The sequence below is a fragment of the Euleptes europaea genome, chromosome 15 (genome assembly GCF_029931775.1).
Source record: "Euleptes europaea isolate rEulEur1 chromosome 15, rEulEur1.hap1, whole genome shotgun sequence".
NCBI lineage: Eukaryota > Metazoa > Chordata > Lepidosauria > Squamata > Sphaerodactylidae > Euleptes > Euleptes europaea.
Window position 1 is genome coordinate 51041688 of NC_079326.1, and position 19452 is coordinate 51061139.

General features: G+C 44.2%; 1 protein-coding gene across 1 annotated transcript in view; it reads left to right on the forward strand.

Annotated features, from left to right (window-relative positions):
• ALS2 (alsin Rho guanine nucleotide exchange factor ALS2) overlaps positions 1-19452 on the forward strand; it is a 52570-nt gene that overhangs the window by 5454 nt on the left and 27664 nt on the right. The window contains exons 4-11 of the mRNA XM_056861387.1: positions 4574-4928; positions 7094-7262; positions 8075-8171; positions 10048-10125; positions 10777-10959; positions 12677-12848; positions 14285-14465; positions 17035-17100. Of these exons, the coding sequence (XP_056717365.1) occupies positions 4574-4928; positions 7094-7262; positions 8075-8171; positions 10048-10125; positions 10777-10959; positions 12677-12848; positions 14285-14465; positions 17035-17100 (1301 nt within the window). The remainder of the gene's footprint in view (positions 1-4573; positions 4929-7093; positions 7263-8074; positions 8172-10047; positions 10126-10776; positions 10960-12676; positions 12849-14284; positions 14466-17034; positions 17101-19452) is intronic.

Genomic DNA, 19452 nt, shown 5'->3' on the forward strand with positions numbered 1-19452 from the left:
AGGGCTGTGCTGGCACCGCAGTCTGGGGGCACCACTGTAAATGCCCCTACGCTGGCGTCCATGCCAGTTTGCATGGCGCAAGTGGCACAGCCGCCAGCGTAGGGGTCATAGTGCCTTCTAAGGTGATTCGGCCCCCAACCTCAATGCACTGTCACTTTTCACTTAGGAATTCCATATAGATTACAAACGCAGGGTGTGGTTGGCTATCCTTACAGTGTTATGGCATAGACCGTTCAGTGTCAGAGGGAAAAGAGGTAATCTACACTGTCTTGCATATCTGAAAAGGCATTCCACTTTCATTATGTCTGGCTGGTAGGCTAGTTAATGCTCTTTTCTCCTTTCTGATTTAAGCCAAAACCTAGGAATTCGTTAGTCTCATGGCACTAAATCTGGGTAATTCTATCTACTTTCAAGATGCAGTGTTAGGAACCGTGTCAGGCTTGCTTTTCTCTAACGACGAGAGAGTAGCAACCTCCTTCTAATACCTGTTCTCTTGATGTGCTGCTAATGCTTCCGGCTGTGAGGAAATTAGGTTGACCTATTCTGTAAGGATGTGTTCGAAACAGTTTTTCTTGGTGGAAAGGCCATTGCAGTTTAACCTGCCCTGCTTCTTACTGCGAAGAGTCTTGTGCTGTGTGTTATGCTTTGTGCGCGGTTTGAGGGTTCCCCCCCCCCAGCTGCAGTTGTACATATGCAATTAAGCCACATGGGCCGTGCGTGATGTTCAGTATAGGGCAGTGTGGTTCAATCACCTGCAGATCTTGTTTTACACTTTGGCTTGCTATCGGGACGTCGAATCCCAATATAGCTCAACAGTTTTTCAGATCAGTGAATGATATTGCCTATTCTGCACGTAGCTGGCACCCCTAAAACTATACTTCAAAGATTAGTGTGACACTGGATTTCATTCTTCTGATACAGTAGTATCTTCTCTATATTTAATTGGGATGACTATCCTTACCTCCTTGGGATTTTTATGCTTATCCAAAAACCCTGTAAAGTTACCGGAAGTATTCCTCTAATGAAACACTTTCAGGAAAAGATCTACACATACCTCCCATATAAAGAGGCCTTCCCTCCAGATACACATGAACACATGAAGCTGCCTTATACTGAATCAGACCCTTGGTCCATCAAAGTCAGTATTGTCTACTCAGGCTGGCAGCGGCTCTCCAGGGTCTCAGGCAGAGGTCTTTCACATCACCTACTTGCCTAGTCCCTTTAACTGGAGATGCCGGGGATTGAACCTGAGACCTTCTGCATGCCAAGCAGATGCTCTACAAACTGAGCCACAGCCCTTTCCCAAAGTCAGTATTGTCTACTCAGACCGGCAGCGGCTCTCAGGCAGAGGTCTTTCACATCACCTACTCGCCTAGTCCCTTTAACTGGAGATGCTGGGGATTGAACCAGGGACCTTCTGCATGCCAAGCAGATGCTCTACAAACTGAGCCACAGACCCTCCCCATTTTGCTACGGTCTGATACAGTCTAGCTATGGTTGAGCCTAGCCATGGTTGAGTTGTATATTCACTACTACTACTAAGAAAACCCCAGTGAAGGATCCTGAGGGTATGTGGAACTGTTGAAGAGAGAGTGTTCTTTAAATATAATAATCGCTCCAAGTGCAGATAGCTTGTTTTCTTCAAGATGAGGAATTAATCTCTTCCTGTAACATCCTCCACCTGGAACTTTGTTGGAAAACTGCCTCTCTTTCCCAGAAACATGAGGTATAACATCACTTGACTAGTAATACTAGTCCACATGTCCACATACCCATGGTTTCCCCGCGAGCGAGGTAAACAAGCGCGGCATCTGGGTACAAGGAAATATGAGCTTTGCAATGAGACACCACTCTTGGTGGGGGGAGAGAGAGGAATTTGGGTTTGTTATTTTATTTTTGGTTTTAGCTGGGGATGTTTTACCTACTATTGTAAGCCGCCTTGAAGAATGAGGGAAGGCCAGGATATAAATGTGTAAATCAATAAATGGAACTCTTTGGCGACTGAGATTTTTCATTATTACGGTAATTTAATTCAGAGATAGTTGTAATTTCAGAGGTTTTCCTAAAGCAATTTCTGGGATGCATTCTTCTAATTCCCTTTGAATGTTGTCTGAAGCCCTAAAAATGCTGACAGTGTGTTTAGCTGACAGGGTATCAGTAGTTCATTTTTATTTGTCTACAATGAGCCAATGAATATAGCAACTGGCTCTCTAATAAAACGGAAACTTTAATTTGATTGGAAGCTAAACTTTTAAGAATAAGTGGGTTAAAATGTAAATAAACAGATATTGTGGTGTATAATCAAAACTTAAACCCTTCCTTTTATTTGTATGGATACATAACATGATTGATGTATTCAGTTTTGGGTGCTAGCTGAAGAATATGGCGCTGATAGTTCTGGTGACGTAAAGAAAGACTGATGATCTTTCTTACTAGAGGAGAAACTCATAAGGAAGGGAAATTTGCTTTTCCTCTGCCTCTTTGCCCCACCGCCTTTGGCCTGCCTCCCCTCTACGTCCTTGTTGCTTTAGCTCACCTCTCCCAGCCTGCTTACGGTTTCCTCTCTCTGTATGATCGGTAGTTCCAGGGTCTCCTGCTGCTGCTTTTTTGCTTGCCATTTTGTGTTGCTATGGCAACACATAATGCTGCCTAGACTCCACATTTTTAGGGATTCCTCCCCCCCCAAAAAAACAAAATCAAAGATATTTCTGCCAACCTGGGAATTCTGGTGGATTTGTAGGATCCAGTTTCATAGCCCCAAGTGGCCTATTGCCTAGATTTGTGTATCCACAGAAGGTCAGGCCTTGGATAGCTTACATACCCAAACATTAATCTTCTGACTTCATATTGTTAATAAAGGCTACCTCTGAGTAGGATTTTTTTTTTAAATGTACAGATTTTCTTCTGCTCAAAGTGTCATACGAAGTAAAATATACAAACAATACATATACAACCCACCAGGCCCCAGTACAAATTTAAACCAGGTAGAGGGACCATGGCTAAAGTTGCCAGGTCTCCCTTCTCCAACAGCGGGAGGTTTTGGGGGGCTAGGCTGGGGCTGCAACTGCACACATGGCTGCGCACGATGAGATTACATCATTTCTGGGGGTAAACCCAAAAGCGCCGCATTGCAAAGGGACACTGTCACTCAAACCCCTAGAATGCTAGCAGAAGTGACGTAATTGCATTGCGCGCAGCCGTGTGTGCAATCGCTGCTCCAAGCAACGTGGAGGATTGGCGGGCAATTGCCTATCAAAAGCGCCAGCCTGGCAACCCTAGGCCATGGCTCGGTGGTTGAATATCTGCTCAGCATGCATAAGGTCCCAGGTCCGATCCCTGGCATCTCCAGTTTAAAGAATCTGACAGTATGTGATGTTAAGGACCTCTGCATAAAATCCAGAAGAGCCGCTGCCAGTCTGAGGAGACAATGCTGACTTTGATGGACCAAGGGTCTGATTCAGCATAAGGCAGCTTCATGTGATCAGCAGCCTGTGGCCGCTTCCGATGGCGTGACTTGTGCAGGGTCCCAAGTTTCAAGCTGTGGGCTAACAGCAATGAGCTCTTTGGTCCTTGTGACAATTGCCTCTGGGCTAGCCCAGGCTCTAAATACCTGCAAAAAGGGGAGGGGACAGGTGCTCAGCTCAGATCTTATTCAGCTTGCTCAAATGTTCTGAGTTTGGCTGCAGAGAGCATGTCTTCCATTGTCAGGAGCGGTCAGTGGTATCCACATTGGCAAGACCATGTAACGTCAAACAATAGGGCATTCCTTTTATTGGCAGATAAGTTATAAATAAGCAGTAGAGTGCTGGTAGATTTCTGGGTAGATGTTTACCCAAGAGTTGGTAGCTTGAAAGTCAGGCCCTTTGTTGCTTGGGTGGAATGCTTGTGGTAGCACCAACCCAAGTGCAGCAACAGAAGCGCTTTGCTGAGAGGAGTCCAGTCCATGGGTTTTGTTTAATTAATGTAAACTTTTGGTTAAATTAAGTTTTTTTTAAATAAAATTCTGCTCTTATACTTGTGAATCTGGTTACAGTGTTGGTGGACAATCCTTCTGTCAGAACAATAGGCATACATTACAGAATGCAAGCAATTTAACCGAATAGCTAATCCTCCAATCTGGCTTGGAAATGTTATGAGAAGTACACATGTGCATCTAGGTATTATTTTTATTTATTTATTTGCTGTCAAGTCACAGCTAACTTATAATGATCCCGCATGGCTTTTCAGGCAAGAAACATTCAGAGGTGGTTTGCCATTGGCTGCCTCCACGTCATGCCCCTGGTATTCCTTGGAAGTCGCCGATCCAAATGCTTGCCAGCATCGAGGCAGAGTACGTGTGACTGGCCCAAGGTTACCCAGCAAGCTCCCATGGCTCGAGTGGGGATTTGAACCTGGGTTTCCCAGATCTTAGTCCGGCACCTTAACCACTACACCACTCTGGCTTTCATTTTTTTATATTATAGTATCATAAAATCAAGCAGTAGCCAGAGTTGTCTGACCTTGTTTTGAAACTCCCTGATTCTAGGTTGCCCAGTACAAGAGACTTCTTGAGTTTCTTTTACTATATTTCTAGCAATCTCAAGAAGAGGATCTCATCGCTTGCTTACCTGGCCCAACCGGTCCCGGTACATCTGCCCTTAACAGCCTGGTTGTCTCTTGTGCATCAGCAGTTGGTGTGAGAGTAGCTGCTACCTATGAAGCCTTGTCTCTGAAGAAGGTAATTAACTTCTATGGCACAACCCCTGGTGATGCAGCATCTCCATCTAGCAGTGGTTCTCCAGGCCCAGATGGGCTGAAAGAGAGCCGAGAGGAGCAGGTCAAGCTGGAGTCCATGCAGGGTAAGAAGAGTTCCAGCTTGGTGGACATTCGAGAAGAGGAGTCCGAAGGAGTCTGTCGCAGGCTTTCCCTACCTGGTTTGTTGTCGCAAGGTAAGGTATTTGGAGATGGTTCTTTAAACAATTGTGCATTTGGTGGTGGTGGAAAGTACTCTCAAGTTGCAACCGACTTATGGCGACTTGGGTTGCCTACCTTCAGGTACTAGCTGGAGATCTCCCGGGATTACAACTGATCTCCAACTGATAGAGATCAGTTCACCTGGAGAAAATGGCCACTTTGGAAAGGTGGATTGTATGGCATTATACCCCATTGAAGTCCCTCTGCTCCCCACACCCCACCCTTCTCAGGTCCCGCTCCCAAAATCTCCAGGTATTTTCCAACCCGGAGCTGGCAGCCCTAATGGCGACCCCCATGGGGTTTTCAAGGCAAGAGACTAACGGAAGTGGTTTGCCATTGCCCGCCTCTGCATAGCAACCCTGGGCATCCTTGGGGGTCTCCCATCCAAATACTAGCCAGAGTCAGGACTGAGAGCGTGTTATTGGTCCAAGGTCACCCAATGGGTTTTCACGGTGCAGTGGGGATTTGAACTTGGGTTTCCCAGGTCCTAAACCGACACCTGACCTGGATGGCCCAGGCTAGCCTGATCTCGTCAGATCTCAGAAGCTAAGCAGGGTCAGCCCTGGTTAGTATTTGGATGGGAGACCACCAAGGAATACCAGGGTTGCTGTTCAGAGGAAGGCACTGGCAAACCACCTCTGATAGTCTCTTGCCATGAAAACCCCAAAAGGGGTCGCCATAAGTCGGCTGCGACTTGACGGCACTTCACACACACACACAAACCGACACCTTAACCACTACACCATGCTGGCTCTCTAAATCCAAGTATTTAATTTAAAACAGTGAAATCTTGCCTATGACTTCTAAAAAATTAACTGGATTGACTATGTGTGATCAACAATTTTGCTCTGATAATGCTGAACCCTTTTGTAGCTGAAAAAAGACTCGTTTGCTGGACGTAGGCATTTAGCTGTTAACAGTAAGGCCACACTTTGTAAAGTAGGCCACACAACTCCTTTCAAAACTTTATCCTTCCTGACCAGCATCATCCCTACCTTGTCACTCTGCTAATTATGTTTTCCGTTCCAAAACACAGATGTGTGTGTGTTAAGTGCCGTCAAGTCACTTCCGACTCATGACAACCCTATGAATCAAAGTCCTCCAAAAGGTCCTATCTTTGACAGCCTTGCTCAGATCTTGCAAATTGAGGGCTGTGGCTTCCTTGATAGAGTCAATCCATCTCTTGTTAGGTCTTCCTCTTTTCCTGCTGCCCTTAACTTTTCCTAGCATGATTATCTTTTCCAGTGACTCTTCTCATAACGTGACCAAAAACACAGATAGCTAATGTGAAATATGATTGTCCCTCCTCCTACAAATTCCATGGAAGAAGGCTTCTGTTTTCAGCCTGGCTGGATTTAGATTGTAGCCCATTTGTGTGGTAGCCTGTTTACACATGTTGTTCTGGGGACATTGTGGAGCACTCTTGGCTCTGATCTGGTCCTGGCCTTCCCAAGACTAGCAGGTGTCATGGAAAATAGCCCTTGATGGGATCTGAACTGTGGATTTGAGAAGTTCTGGGGACTCTTTAAAAATGCTTCTGTATTCTGGCTTAGTTGATCTGGAAATGCTTGTCAGGTGAAACTTTGTTCTTCCTTTCTAACTTAGATAAACTAAAATACTGTAGTGAATTACTTACTTTTAAATTACTTTAATGATACTGTTCATATGGCCAATTTGGCCCTGAATAGTGTTACACTAAGATCAAAATCACCACCAGTGTAGTATTAAAATCCACCCCTGCTAAAAGAACCCTCCGATTATGCAATTCACAGACAGATTCCCAGATAAAAGGCTTTATCCATCCGTCTCTAACTTCGTCGAGCAGATCGCAGCTAAACAAGGAATGCTGAAGAGTGTCTGTTTGGCCAGAACCACATTGACACAGTCCCTTACAGTTCCAGACCCTATTTAAACGACCCATTAACTCCCCTGATGGAATGGCATTCAGTCTAGCAGACATAAATAATCATCTGTATCATGGGATATTATAGTGAATTGCTAAAATGACTGCTCGGTAATGGGCCCAGCCACAGATGTTCTGAGATGTTGTGATGGCTCTGGGGGTCCTTTGTATTTGGCCACAGAAATAATTTGGATTTTTTTTTGTGTTTGTTTGTTTGTTTGCTTCCTTTTGTAAAAGTTTCCCCGAGGCTCTTGAGGAAAGTGGGACGGGCTAAAATGAGGACGGTGGCTCTCACACCGACCTACAGTGGTGAAGCTGATGCGCTTCTCCCGTCCTTACGAACGGAGGTGTGGAGCTGGGGAAAGGGAAAAGCAGGGCAGCTAGGACATGGCGATGTCTTACCAAGGTAAGGAGTTCCTGAGGAAAGCTGTTCCATGCCAGGTGTTTTCAGTGCCCAGTGGTCTGGTACAACCTTTGTTGTTCGTAAATTGGTATGTTACCTGTTTTACCTGTGCTGGTCATTGACCATAATAAAGTATTTGTATTTGTAACCTTTGTTGTTGATGGGATATTAGCTAAGAGCCGCTGGTGAGAGCCATGGGGAGGGGTTGTGGCTGGTGGAGATCCTGTCCTCTTATCCCATGATTGCTAAGTTTACTCAAAAGCCTTTGGTAAGGGACCTTGGTCAAAAGCCCTTTTGAAGTCAATAGGGGGAAGGGGAAGAAAAACAAGCGAAGAATAGGGTGAAGGTGAGGAACACCTATTATGTGTAGGTTTATTATGTGTGTCTTTGCTGTGGTTCTTTCATACTATTACATCAAGGGGAAGGGCTGTGGCTCAGCGGTAGAGCCTCTGCTTGGCATGCAGAAGGTCCTAGGTTCAATCCCCGGCATCTCCAATTAAAGGGACTAGGCAAGAAGGTGATGTGAAAGACCCCTGCCTGAGACCCTGGAGCGCCGCTGCTGGTTTTAGACAATACTGACATTGATGGACTCAGGGTCTGATTCAGTATAAGGCAGCTTCATGTATTCATATGTTTACAGAATTCATTATATTAAGCCCATCTGTAATGAGGGGACGACCTGATGTCAAAATGGTCATGACGTTCTCCTCTATGTCACTGATAATATTTTAAATCGTTTTTCGTTAAACACTCGTGCAATGATACGTGCTACATGTTCACATTGAAGAACCTGATTTCATTTTGTGGGTTCACAGGCTCCAACCGTTATGTGTAAAAAGTCTTGATGGTAAAGAAGTAATTCATTTGTCCGCTGGTGGGCATCATTCCTTGGCGCTCACTGCCAAGTCGCAGGTATGTGGATAGAATATTATTCGCTGCTCATGCTTCCATAGCGCTGTTTGATCTCCCTGGGTTCCCACTCCCCTGGTCAAACTCTGACATGATTCCAGGCTTGTGTTGAAAAGAAACTCTCAAGCAACATGCGTAACAGCTTTTGGTACAAATGCGTGTACATCTTTGTAAAAAAGTATAAATGAATGCATTTGGTTTTAAGCTGAAGAATGCACATCTGTATGAGGACATTCCCCCTGACCTGAATAGCCCTCACTAGCTCGATCTCATCAGATCTCGGAAGCTAAGCAGGGCCAGCCCTGGCTAGTGTTTGGATGGGTGACCTCTACTGCAGAAGAACGAAAATGCCCATTTTGTCCGGATCAAATAGACTCCCTAGCCCACATTGTTTTAGCATGTCCACAAAATAATATTGCATGAAATAAATACATCACTCCCTGGATAAAACAGCTAAAGACACTTTCTGAAAGGCGGATGCTGCGTTGTCTGCTGTCAAATAGTTTGGTCAGTTGCGTGAGAGATGTGGCAACTTTTCTCTATATAGTGTCAAGGGAAAACTAAATTTCATTTCTCCTTTTTAAAGTGTGAAGTGGTTGATGGGTAGCCAGTGGCTGTTAAATCCAGGGAAAGGAGAAAGGATTGGTGACCTCCAAGGAATTCTAGGGTTGTGAGATGGAGGCAGGCAATGGCAAACCACCTCTGAACATCTCTTGCCTTGAAAACCTTATGGGGTCAGCTGTGACTTGTCAGCACTTTCCACCCCCATGAGGACATTTCACTGAAATGTAGACAGCATGCTCCTCTTAAAGTGAGGAGTGAAGAGCATTTGACGGCTTGTGGGCAGGATCTGGACTGTTTCCAGGCAGGAGTGTCCCTGCCTGTCCCCTGCTCCTTGATCGAGTCATCATGAATTCATTTCTCTCCAGGAGATAAGTCGGCCGCAACAAGGAAAGGAGAGGCAAAGTAAAGTGAAAGGGAAAGAAATGCTAAGAAATAGAGTGGTAAGGGTTACAGCAAGTGCAGAATGTGTGGGTGGGGGGATGAAAAGCTAGTAATGCCAACGATTCCCCGATCATTGACCAAAGTGTACAAAGGAGTGGGAAGAAACAACATGCAAGAAAGATGTGCATGCCTAAGGAGCAGAAGAGAAAAACAGATATGGAAAGTTGTACTGAAGACACTAACCAATACTCTTAAGTCCCAGGAGGCCTTCCAAGTAGTCGTTGTGAGGCTCTGGTGGTGAGGGAAGGGCAGTCTATGCATCTCCCCCCCCCTTGGTGCTACAGAGCACATAAGTGGACTGACATTGAGGTCAGAGGTGCCAAACTGAGCATCAGAAAGTGGTCATGTCTGAAGAACAACCCTCTGTAAGAGGGTGAGAGATTCAAAATAAATAAAAAGAAGTATTTCTTCACACAACAGATAGTTAAATTGTGGAACTCCCTGCCCCAGGATGTGGTGATGGCTGCCAACTTGGAAGGCTTGAAGAGGGGAGTGGACATGTTCACGGAGGAGAGGGCTATCCATGGCTACTAGTAAAAATGGATACTAGTCATGATGCATGCCTTTTCTCTCTAGTATCAGAGGAGCATGCCCATTATATTAGGTGCTTTGGAACACAGGCAGGATAATGCTCCTGCAGCCGTCTTGTTTGGGGGCTTCCTAGAGGCACCTGGTTGGTCACTGTGTGAACAGACTGCTGGACTTGATGGGCCTTGGTCTGGTCAAGCAGGGCTTTTCTTATGTTCTTAAAACCTAGAAAATATATGAGTAACAGTTGGGTGGCATTGATTGAGATGTAATAATTCACTGTCTTGGAATTAAATATTATGAAGTAGCTGTTCTTTTCCCCCTTCTGCCCATGTTTTTGACACAGGTGTATTCATGGGGCAGTAATACTTTTGGACAACTTTGTCACTTAAATTCTCCAACCACAGTCCCTCGTCTTGCAAAGGTACTTCTTATGATTTAATTTTTCTGTTTGCTAATTATATTTAGCTAAATTTGAAAGCTAGGGTCATCTCCACTTTTTTTAAAAAAAAGTAAAAGGCATTTTCCTTTGCATCATAGATGTTTCCAAGTAAGCATAAATGGTGCAATAGTGTATCGGCTGTATTAATCCAATTTAAGTCAGTCTTATTTAAACAGCATAACTGTGTGGAAGATTGCAGCTTAAAAAATATTTCCAAATTCTTGAATGACAGGTGTTGAATGACCCATGTTATATTTCTGCAATCCTCAGGGTTCCCCTATGTTTGCAGAAATATCCCACCTATCAGAACATGGCCTTATTTTGCACATTTTTCAATCCGCATCGTAGGGCAATTGTTCAGAATTACATATATGATATTTTGACAGCTGAGTCTTATGCACTTGAGGGTGATATGCTAATTTCTTTATTTTTTTTAATTAGGAAGGCTCCTTACTTTAATTAAAAGCGACAGAGAGAAGCTTTCAAATTTCCATGTGCAACAGAAGAAATCTGTTTTAGATAAAATCTTCTATAAGCCCTTTCTTTATATCATCAAGAAGTCCCCTTTATCCTTCTAATAGGTATTTATTTCTCCTTTTCTGTGATTTGTGTGTGTGTGTGTGTGGCTTCCAGGTAAACAATGACAAAAACGTCTGGCATACTGTAGCAGGTCCAGATTATTCACTGTTTCTGGTAGATGGAGAAGATTTCCAGCCTTTATTATATTATAGTGGTCAAGAAGAAAGAAAAGAAGGGGGTGTCTCATCTGAAGATAACTGCTTAAAGAGTCCGACACTGTTGCTCTCCTGTAGTAAGGTATGGATTATTTTTCTGCTTGGTAGCAGTAGAAAGTTTTGCGACCTGGTAGTAGTCTTTGGAAATGGAAACTTCTTGCCTCCAAGGAACCCGTTACAAATTGAGCTCCAGACCCTATAAAAGTTCAGACTCACTTCATAATGGGCTTGTATTAACACCCTTCTCTTCCCTCATCACTTTCTTTCCAGTTTAAACTTACCCCAAACCAGCAGGAAAACCTTCTGTTATGGCCTCCCATTAGGCTCTTGACCCTTCTTCAGCAGGTACAGAAAGCATGGGAATTGTAGTCCTTCTCAGGAACTCTGGGAATTACCTTTCCCATGGTTCTTCATGGACCTGTGGTGCTGATTTGGAGGGCTAAACAAGGGGTTTATCACAGGGGTCATTTATGCATAGGTGTTTTACCCGAGGTTCGTTGCTCGCTGGACCCACGCTTTCCTGTTGGGAGTCTATGCACCAGCAGTCTCCAAGCTCAAATCAGGAAGTACTTGAATCCCCACCCCTTGAAATACTGCTTTATATTTGGCTGTAGTGAGAGAAAAGTTCCCTCCCCCCCGAAACCCAACTGCTGCATAAAAAAGCATTTTAAGAACAAAAACAAAAAAACGGAGCTATTTGAAAAGAACGGGGAGAAACCCAACCCTCGTTTTTAAAAGTCTGCTGCTCAGAAAGAACTCTGAGGAAGCAGGAAGTATTTGAAGCCCCACCCCTTGACATGCTGCTTTGTTATTGGCTGTCTACTTGCTGTGAGAGAAACCAAGCTTCTGTGTCCTGTGCTTTGCTTTATGCATGGGGATTTCAAGCGAGCTGAGCTCAGGGGAGAGGGAAGAACTGGCTTAATAGAGGGATGGGAAGTCCCAGGATTTGTGAAGGCTGGCAGCGAGGTCATCTCTAATGGAGGGAAAACTCATATATAACTCCAAGGAATCACCGAGACAGATGGGGGGTGGTGAACGTGAGTGAAAGTACCCATGCATAAATGACCACGGTCTCCTACTTGATGCTGCCAGATAAATGTGGAGGATGTAGTAGTAGGCTAGAAATTATGAAATTCATGAAGATCCGCATCTGTATGTTTTATTCTATAAAGTAGAAGATGCCTATAGCATCCTGAATAGGCCTGACTAATCCAAGCTCCTCAGAGCACGGAAGCTAAACAGGGTCCACCATGGTTGGTATTTGGATGGGATGCCAGGGGAGACATGGGTTGCTGTGCAGACGAAGGCAATGGCGGCAAACTATCCCTGTTCACCTCTGGCCTTTCAAATCCTACTGGGTTGCCATAAAATCAGCTGTGTCTTGACAGCACATAATTGTTATAATTGAGAAGGTAAAAGGTAAAGGTAGTCCCCTGTGCAAGCACCAGGTCATTCCTGACCCATGGGGTGACGTCACATCCCGACGTTTACTGGGAAGACTGTGTTTATGGGGTGGTTTGCCAGTGCCTTCCCCAGTCAGCTACACTTTACCCCCAGCAAGCTGGGTACTTACTTTACCTACCTCAGAAGTAAGGAAGGCTGAGTCAACCTTGAGCCAGCTACCTAAAACCGACTTCCGTTGGGATCGAACTCAGGTTGTGAGCAGAGCTTTTGACTGCAGTACTGCAGCGTACCACTCTGCGCCACAGGGGTCCATAAATCAAGAAGATATATATGTAAATTAGAGTTAACTGTAATTTTTTCCTTAGGTTTTTAAAAATAGTTTGTCTTCCTTTCAGCTGGGGTATATAAGCAGTGTGGCGGCAGGGGGAGCAAACTGTTTGGCACTGGTGGATAAAAACATTATGGGCTACATTGCCAGTCTGCATGAGTTGGCTTCGACAGAAAGACAATTCTACACCAAACTGAGTGCTGTAAAATCGCAAGTCCTTAGACCTCTCTTGGGAATAGGTAAGGCGTTTCTTCACAGCGTCATCTTCTGTATCTGACTAACTTTTAAAATCTAGCTTCCTTTTTTGTCTTAATGAGATTGCCATTGATAATCTTCTGCCTTAATACCAATTAAAACCTCTCTCGACGGGTATCCCCCTCTTACGTCAGCCATGCGCTGCAGTTGCTGAGAGGTTCAGATAAGGGGAAGACAGCAAGCTGCCTTTGCTCTCCCTTTTTAGCATGATGCTAGCTCTCCTGCTGTTTCAGGACATAACACAGCTTCTGTAGTGTTTAATATACCAAAAGCTTCCCTGCCAGGCGAGCCGCTGGGTTCAATGGGTATGGCTGCACTATAAAAGTAGCAGCAGCAGAATTCCAGACTTCTGTTGCTCGTTCTATGGCTGACCCCTTAGCTCTATGCTACATGCTTGCTTTCTTCATGGCCACCCAGATTCTCCCCAAGGATCCCTCAGGCATCCTGATCTCTTGCTTCTTTCCCAAGGAACCCTCCTTTATCCAGGCAAATGGTGTATCGCCCGAGTCTGCATGGCAGCTAAACTGTTTTGTCCTGCTAGTATATAAAGTGCTAGTATATAAAGAAGCTAAAATGACTAAACTAAGGCTATCATATTTTGGACCATTATGAGAAGACAAGAGTCACTGGAAACGACAGCCATGCTAGGAAAAGTTGAGGGCGGCAGGAAAAGAGGAAGACCCAACAAGAGATGGAGTGACTCAATAAAGGAAGCCACGGCCCTCAATTTGCAAGATCTGAGCAAGGCTGTCAAAGTAGGACATTTTGGAGGACATTGATTCATAGGGTCGCCCTGAGTCAGAAACGACTTGACGGCACTTAACACACACACACACACAGTATATAAAGTGCAGTGGCGGTTGATAATTATTTTTCTGTCTGCAGCACATGTGTTCAGGTAGGAGAATCAACATTTGTCCATTAGTTAAATGGCATTCTTTGAAATCATGCCTAAAATTAGTATTTGGTGTGTTAGAAGAAGGAGAGTTGGTTTTTATACCTCTACCTTTAGGAGTCTCAAGGCTTACAATCACCTCCCACCCCCCGCAACAGGCAACTTGTGAGGTAGATGGGGCTGAGAGAGTTCAGAGAGAACTGTGTCTGGCCCAAGGTCACCCAGCAGGCTTCATGTGGAGGAGTGGGGAAACCAACCCGGTTCACCAGATTAGAGTTTGCCGCTCTTGTGGAGGAGTGGGGAATCGAACCCATTTGCCAGATTAGAATCCACTGCTCTTAACCTCTACACTACGCTGGCTCTCAATAGAAACCGGAATTAGTCTAGGCTGGTGTATATAAAACCAGATTAGTGTTAGAAACCAGAATTAATCTAGGATGGTGTATTGAAGCAGTAGTGTTCCTACCTGCTGGTATACCTGTGCACCGTTACCTGGTATAATGGTGTGTTTTTTAACCTGTGCAGATAATTTAGGTGCTATATCAGCGATCCAGCTATTGCAGGAAGTGGCAAGCATGTTTAGCAAGCTGTGTTACCTGACCGGCCAGCACGGAGCCTCTTTGACTAGCTTTCTTCAGGGATCAAAAGAGGCAAAGAACTTGGCTATCGTGAAGCATTCAAGCCTTTTCTTGGAAAGTTACACTGAGCAAGTATCTAATTCTGTCTTTGTATTATGGGGAGGCAAATTGTATAGCGGAAAACGTTATAACGGAGGGAAAAAACTGAAATGTGAAAAAATACTTGAAGCCTTATGCTTGTTCAAGGTTCAAATTTATTGCGTATGGCCAAAGGCTCATTACAAAAATTAATCCCAAAACTCTATAAATCCAGGTAACAAAACTTTTTTCTAATTAAATGTTTATTTTCCAAACAACACATACAACATACACTCCATATACATAATCAATGCTCCATGTCTGAAACAAGATCTTCATCCACAACGCTATGAGCAGAGATACATCGTTCTATACTATCTAGCATTAATTTTTAAATCTTAAAAGTAAAAAAATATTTGAACGAAACGAGGGACATATATAATTATCCTCACACCTCAAGCAAATTAACAACATTACGAAACTTGATAGCTATTGCATAATACTTGTATCATTTACTATATCATCTACTATAATAGCTAAAAAGTGAGTATACAAATTTGATATTGTTAACTCTGAACAAATTATGCATATACATATATAAGTTAAAGGTAAAGGTCGCCTGTGCAAGCACCGGGTCATTCCTGACCCATGGGGTGACGTCACATCCCGACGTTTCCTAGGCAGACTTGTTTATGGGGTGGTTTGCCATTGCCTTCCCCAGTCATCTTCCCTTTACCCCCAGCAAGCTGGGTACTCATTTTACCAACCTCGGAAGGATGGAAGGCTGAGTCAACCTTGAGCTGGCTACCCAAAACCGACTTCCATCGGGATCGAACTCAGGTCGTGAGCAGAGCTTGGACTGCAGTACTGCAGCTTACCACTCTGCGCCATGGGGCTCCTATATATATACCAGATAATGAACCTTGATAACAACAAATATGTTTCTCTAACCTGCCGAAATAGGTCAAAATGCTGAATATAAAACATTGTTAAAAATTTAACATCTAAAATTATCTAAAATTCAAATGACTACCGGTAACTGAAATTGACTGACTTGCAATAACCAGCAGAACCACTCAGAACTTGGCATGCTTTATGCTTGTTATCTACAAGATTGCCTTGTATTCTAAAACCTGTGAACCAAACTACACATTCAACAAAATGGCAAGCTAGGACTTGCTAGTGGAGGAGTTGCCTTTTTTTTTTTAAGGCTTTGTCGCTAAGTTAGCGCTGAAAGGAAACCACTGGGCCTTTTGAATCTTCAGAGACAAACACTGACATACCGCTGGATTGAAAACAAAAATGGAATCTTAATGCGGCTGCTCCTTCCTTAAAGATGCATCCCGCCAAGCATCCACAACGTGAAGTTTCAGTGTGGCTCATCAAAGTCATCTGTGCAAAACTTGTTTGAAATGGGCATTGTGTAAAAGGAGCGCTTGAAAAAACGTACATTTTTACTAACTCTTCCATCACCGTTGTACACACTGTGACCCTCTCGTCACATTAAATCTTGTGCGCAAGCGGATGCTGCGTCGCTGCTTCAGTGGGATGCGCTGGGCCACGTTGGGAGGGCCCCTGCAGTGGCTTGGGTCCTAAGAAGTGTAAATTGGAGTCCCACTAGAGCATTGTTTCTCAACCTTTTTTGCTCCGTTCCCCCCTTTCACCATTGTTCAGAATATAATTCCCCCCCTTCCCAAGATAGTCATAAACTTTACTGAATGTCTCAGATTAAATTAAAAACAAACTACAATTTTACAGATTGTACATAATCTACAGGACATCACGCTTTGCTGAATAGTGGTCCCAATTCCCCGCCCCCCCGGAACCCTAAAATCCCCCCCCCTGTTGAGAACCCACTCACTAGAGCAAAGCTTCTTAAACTGTGGGTCACGACCCCGTATGGGGATGCGTAACTGAATGTGGGGGGGGGGGGTTGCGAAAAAATTGTATGTATACCAAAGAATTGTTTTAAAATAAATGTCTTTATGATTATTATCAGTAAATATTTGATTTGTATACCTATTTTATATACCTATATACCCAGCGTTGCGTAAAACTTTCTCGGGCAAAAAGGGGTCGCGAGTGGAAAAAGTTTAAGAACCTCTGCCCTAGAGGAAGGTCCCTGGTTCCCCTCACACACACACTCTGCATTCCCCCCCCCAGCATCATGTTCTGCAGTTTTCATAAAGTACCGTATCTTTTGTTCTCAAAGAGATGCAGGAAGGTGAATTCTCAAATTACCAAAGTAATGTTAGTGGCGGAGAGAGGGAAGGCTGTCTTCCACTTTTCGTATTGTTTCAGCTTTCCACCCTTATCCAGCATAGGCTTGCAAGCTCTGGGTTGGGAACTCCTGCAGATTTGGGGTTGGATCCAGGGGAGGGTGGTGTTTGGGGGGAGGGGAGGAGCCTCAGCTGGGTATAATGCCATGAAATCTACCCTCCAAAGAAGGCATTATCTCTAGGGGAACTGATCTCTGTGGTCTGGAGATCAGTTGTCATTCCAGGGGATCTCCATGCACTCCCTGGCGGTTGGCAACCCTAACCCGACAAGTTCTTGAGGGTGTTTTAAATTTTGAAATCAATTTGTTTTAACTTTTCCTTCCAACTTCTCTGGTTTTAGGTATTGTACTTCCTTGACAAACTTCCTAGTGATGGGAGGATTTGCGCTTCTGTCCAAACCAGCAATGTAAGTTAAAGTTTCCTAATATTGATGATGATTGGCGTAATGTCTATAAACCTCTTAATTTGAATCCCTAGCAACGTGCCGCAGTTCGTTTTAGCACTGCACAGAGCCACCTAGAGGAGGTGGAAAAAAACACTTTGCACTCCCACAGACTCATTGCCAGCATTTCCTGGGCTTGCCTGGGTTCCTGGTTTGGTGAAATGATAGAGGCAGCACATTACTTCTGTGCATGCTTCTTAAATGTTCTGACTTTCATGTTCTCTTTGGCAATAGCGGAGACGATTCCTCCTGTACTGTGTATTCCTTTCTTCTCTCCAGGTATTCTTCAACGTGGTGTAGTGGTTTGGAGCGGCGGACTCTGATCTGGAGAACCGGGTTTGATTCCCCACTCCTCCACATGAGCGGCAGAGGCTAATCATCTTATGTGTTTTGAAAACCACTGAAATGTTTGTCCCATTATGGATTTCAAAGCCAGCAAGAAACATTTCTGTGGGTAACGCTTTTGTGTTTAGCATGACTGATTCAGATGGTGAAACCTTTTCAGCAAGATAGTGATTGTCCGTGGTTAATGATACCAGATGGGCTTCTCTGACTATTCCTCAGGATCTCCTTTTAAGCAATTCGGCTTCAAGGGGAAGAAGTAACTCACCAGGATTCCTCATTGTCAGGGAACTTTTGCAGGGTTTCCTTTTGAGATATTAGCTGAGACTTGGTCTTACGGCATTTCTGATCCTCCTTGATGCTGATTTTGTGCCTTCCAAGTTTGCTCTCAAAGCGCTTTAAAAATGCAAGCTATCCAGATGGTTAGTCTTAGCGGCAGAGAAAAGGAATTTTCTGATAGAGGATCCTTTTTTCCCCCCACTTCGAGCTGGTTAGAAAATGAGGAGTCAAGAAACTAGGCAAGGTACCTTCGTTTGATGTTTCCGTGGCAGCGCCTCGTTAATCATGTAGAGTGGCCCTGCTGTTTAGTGCGCTAAGCTTCTCCTTTGTTCCCAAACCTTTGATTTCCCTGCCTTCTGTACCTTGCTTGTTCCTTTCCAAATTAAAAAAAAAACTTATTTCATCACCGTATAAATATGTCGATAGGGACACATTATCATTGCAAAAGGCGATGGAGAGGAATAAAAAAATTAGTACATTTTGTGTTTCACCTTTGCATTCCGGTGTAATCGCCTTTGAACATCTTTCCCGCTACTTTGAACTTACTGCCTCTTGAAAAGCACACTGAAAAGTTAATAAGTCCGGGGGCGGGGGGCGCACGATGGCCTCCTAATTGGAACTTTCTTGAACTTTCTTTCGCGATACGGTAAATATACTCGGACATTTATTTATTATTTGCCTCAAGGTTCCCAGCCCGCTTTTCAGCTGCTGTTCCCAAAGCGTGTGCAAAGCCATGCCATAAAATCACACATTAAAACTGAGGTTTTAGAAAATGGATGTAGACCTAAAAGAACACCAGTGAAAGTAGCAAAAGGGCTAAAAGCCACAAAGAATGGCCGTGGACGCATGAAGCTGCCTTATACTGAATCAGATCCTTGGTCCATCAAAGTCAGTACTGTCTACTCAGACTGGCAGTGGCTCTCCAGGATCTCAGGCAGAGGTCTTTCATATCACCTACTCACCTAGTCCCTTTAACTGGAGATGGTGGGGATTGAACCTGTTACCTTCTGCATGCCAAGCAGATGCTCTACCACTGAGCCATGGCCCCACGGCCATGAGAGGGGGAGCCGAAGGGTCACTCCTCCTGAGAGTACTGGAGTGAAATCTCTGGGGCGGAGTTCAATAGAGTTTGTGTGTCAATGGAAACCAATGTTGCATTTCCTGGGGATGGAACTTGAAGTATGGTTTAAGTGGGAGGCCTTAAAATTTTAGCTATGGGCTAAACCTATGGCTGAGGGCAGCGACGATATCCATCTGAAGCTGGTTTCCCTTCCCCTCTTCCCCTTTTTCCTTTCCCTTTTCCTACCCACCCCTTCCCAGTTTTTCCCTTCCTTTTCCCCATCTGTATCTTTTCCTCGTGTTGATCTTGTCTTCCGTCTCTTTCCCCCTGAGGTATGACATCAAACAGAATGGTGGAGTGACCGTTGCCGAAACAACATCTCTTCTTATAGGGAAAATTAATATGGCACCATTCATAGATACATTTGTTGTTCAGCTTTGGTCTGTTTTAAAAATTGTTTATATATATATACTCGTGATGTTAGCCGCCCTGAACCCGGCTTTACTGTGGGAGGGCGGGATACAAATAACATTTCTATTCTAAATGGAAATAAGTGTAGTTACTTCTCTTTTCAAGGTATGGCATATTGTTTCTCACCTGTTACCTTTGTAGAAGTTGGCTCAAATGGAGGGCAG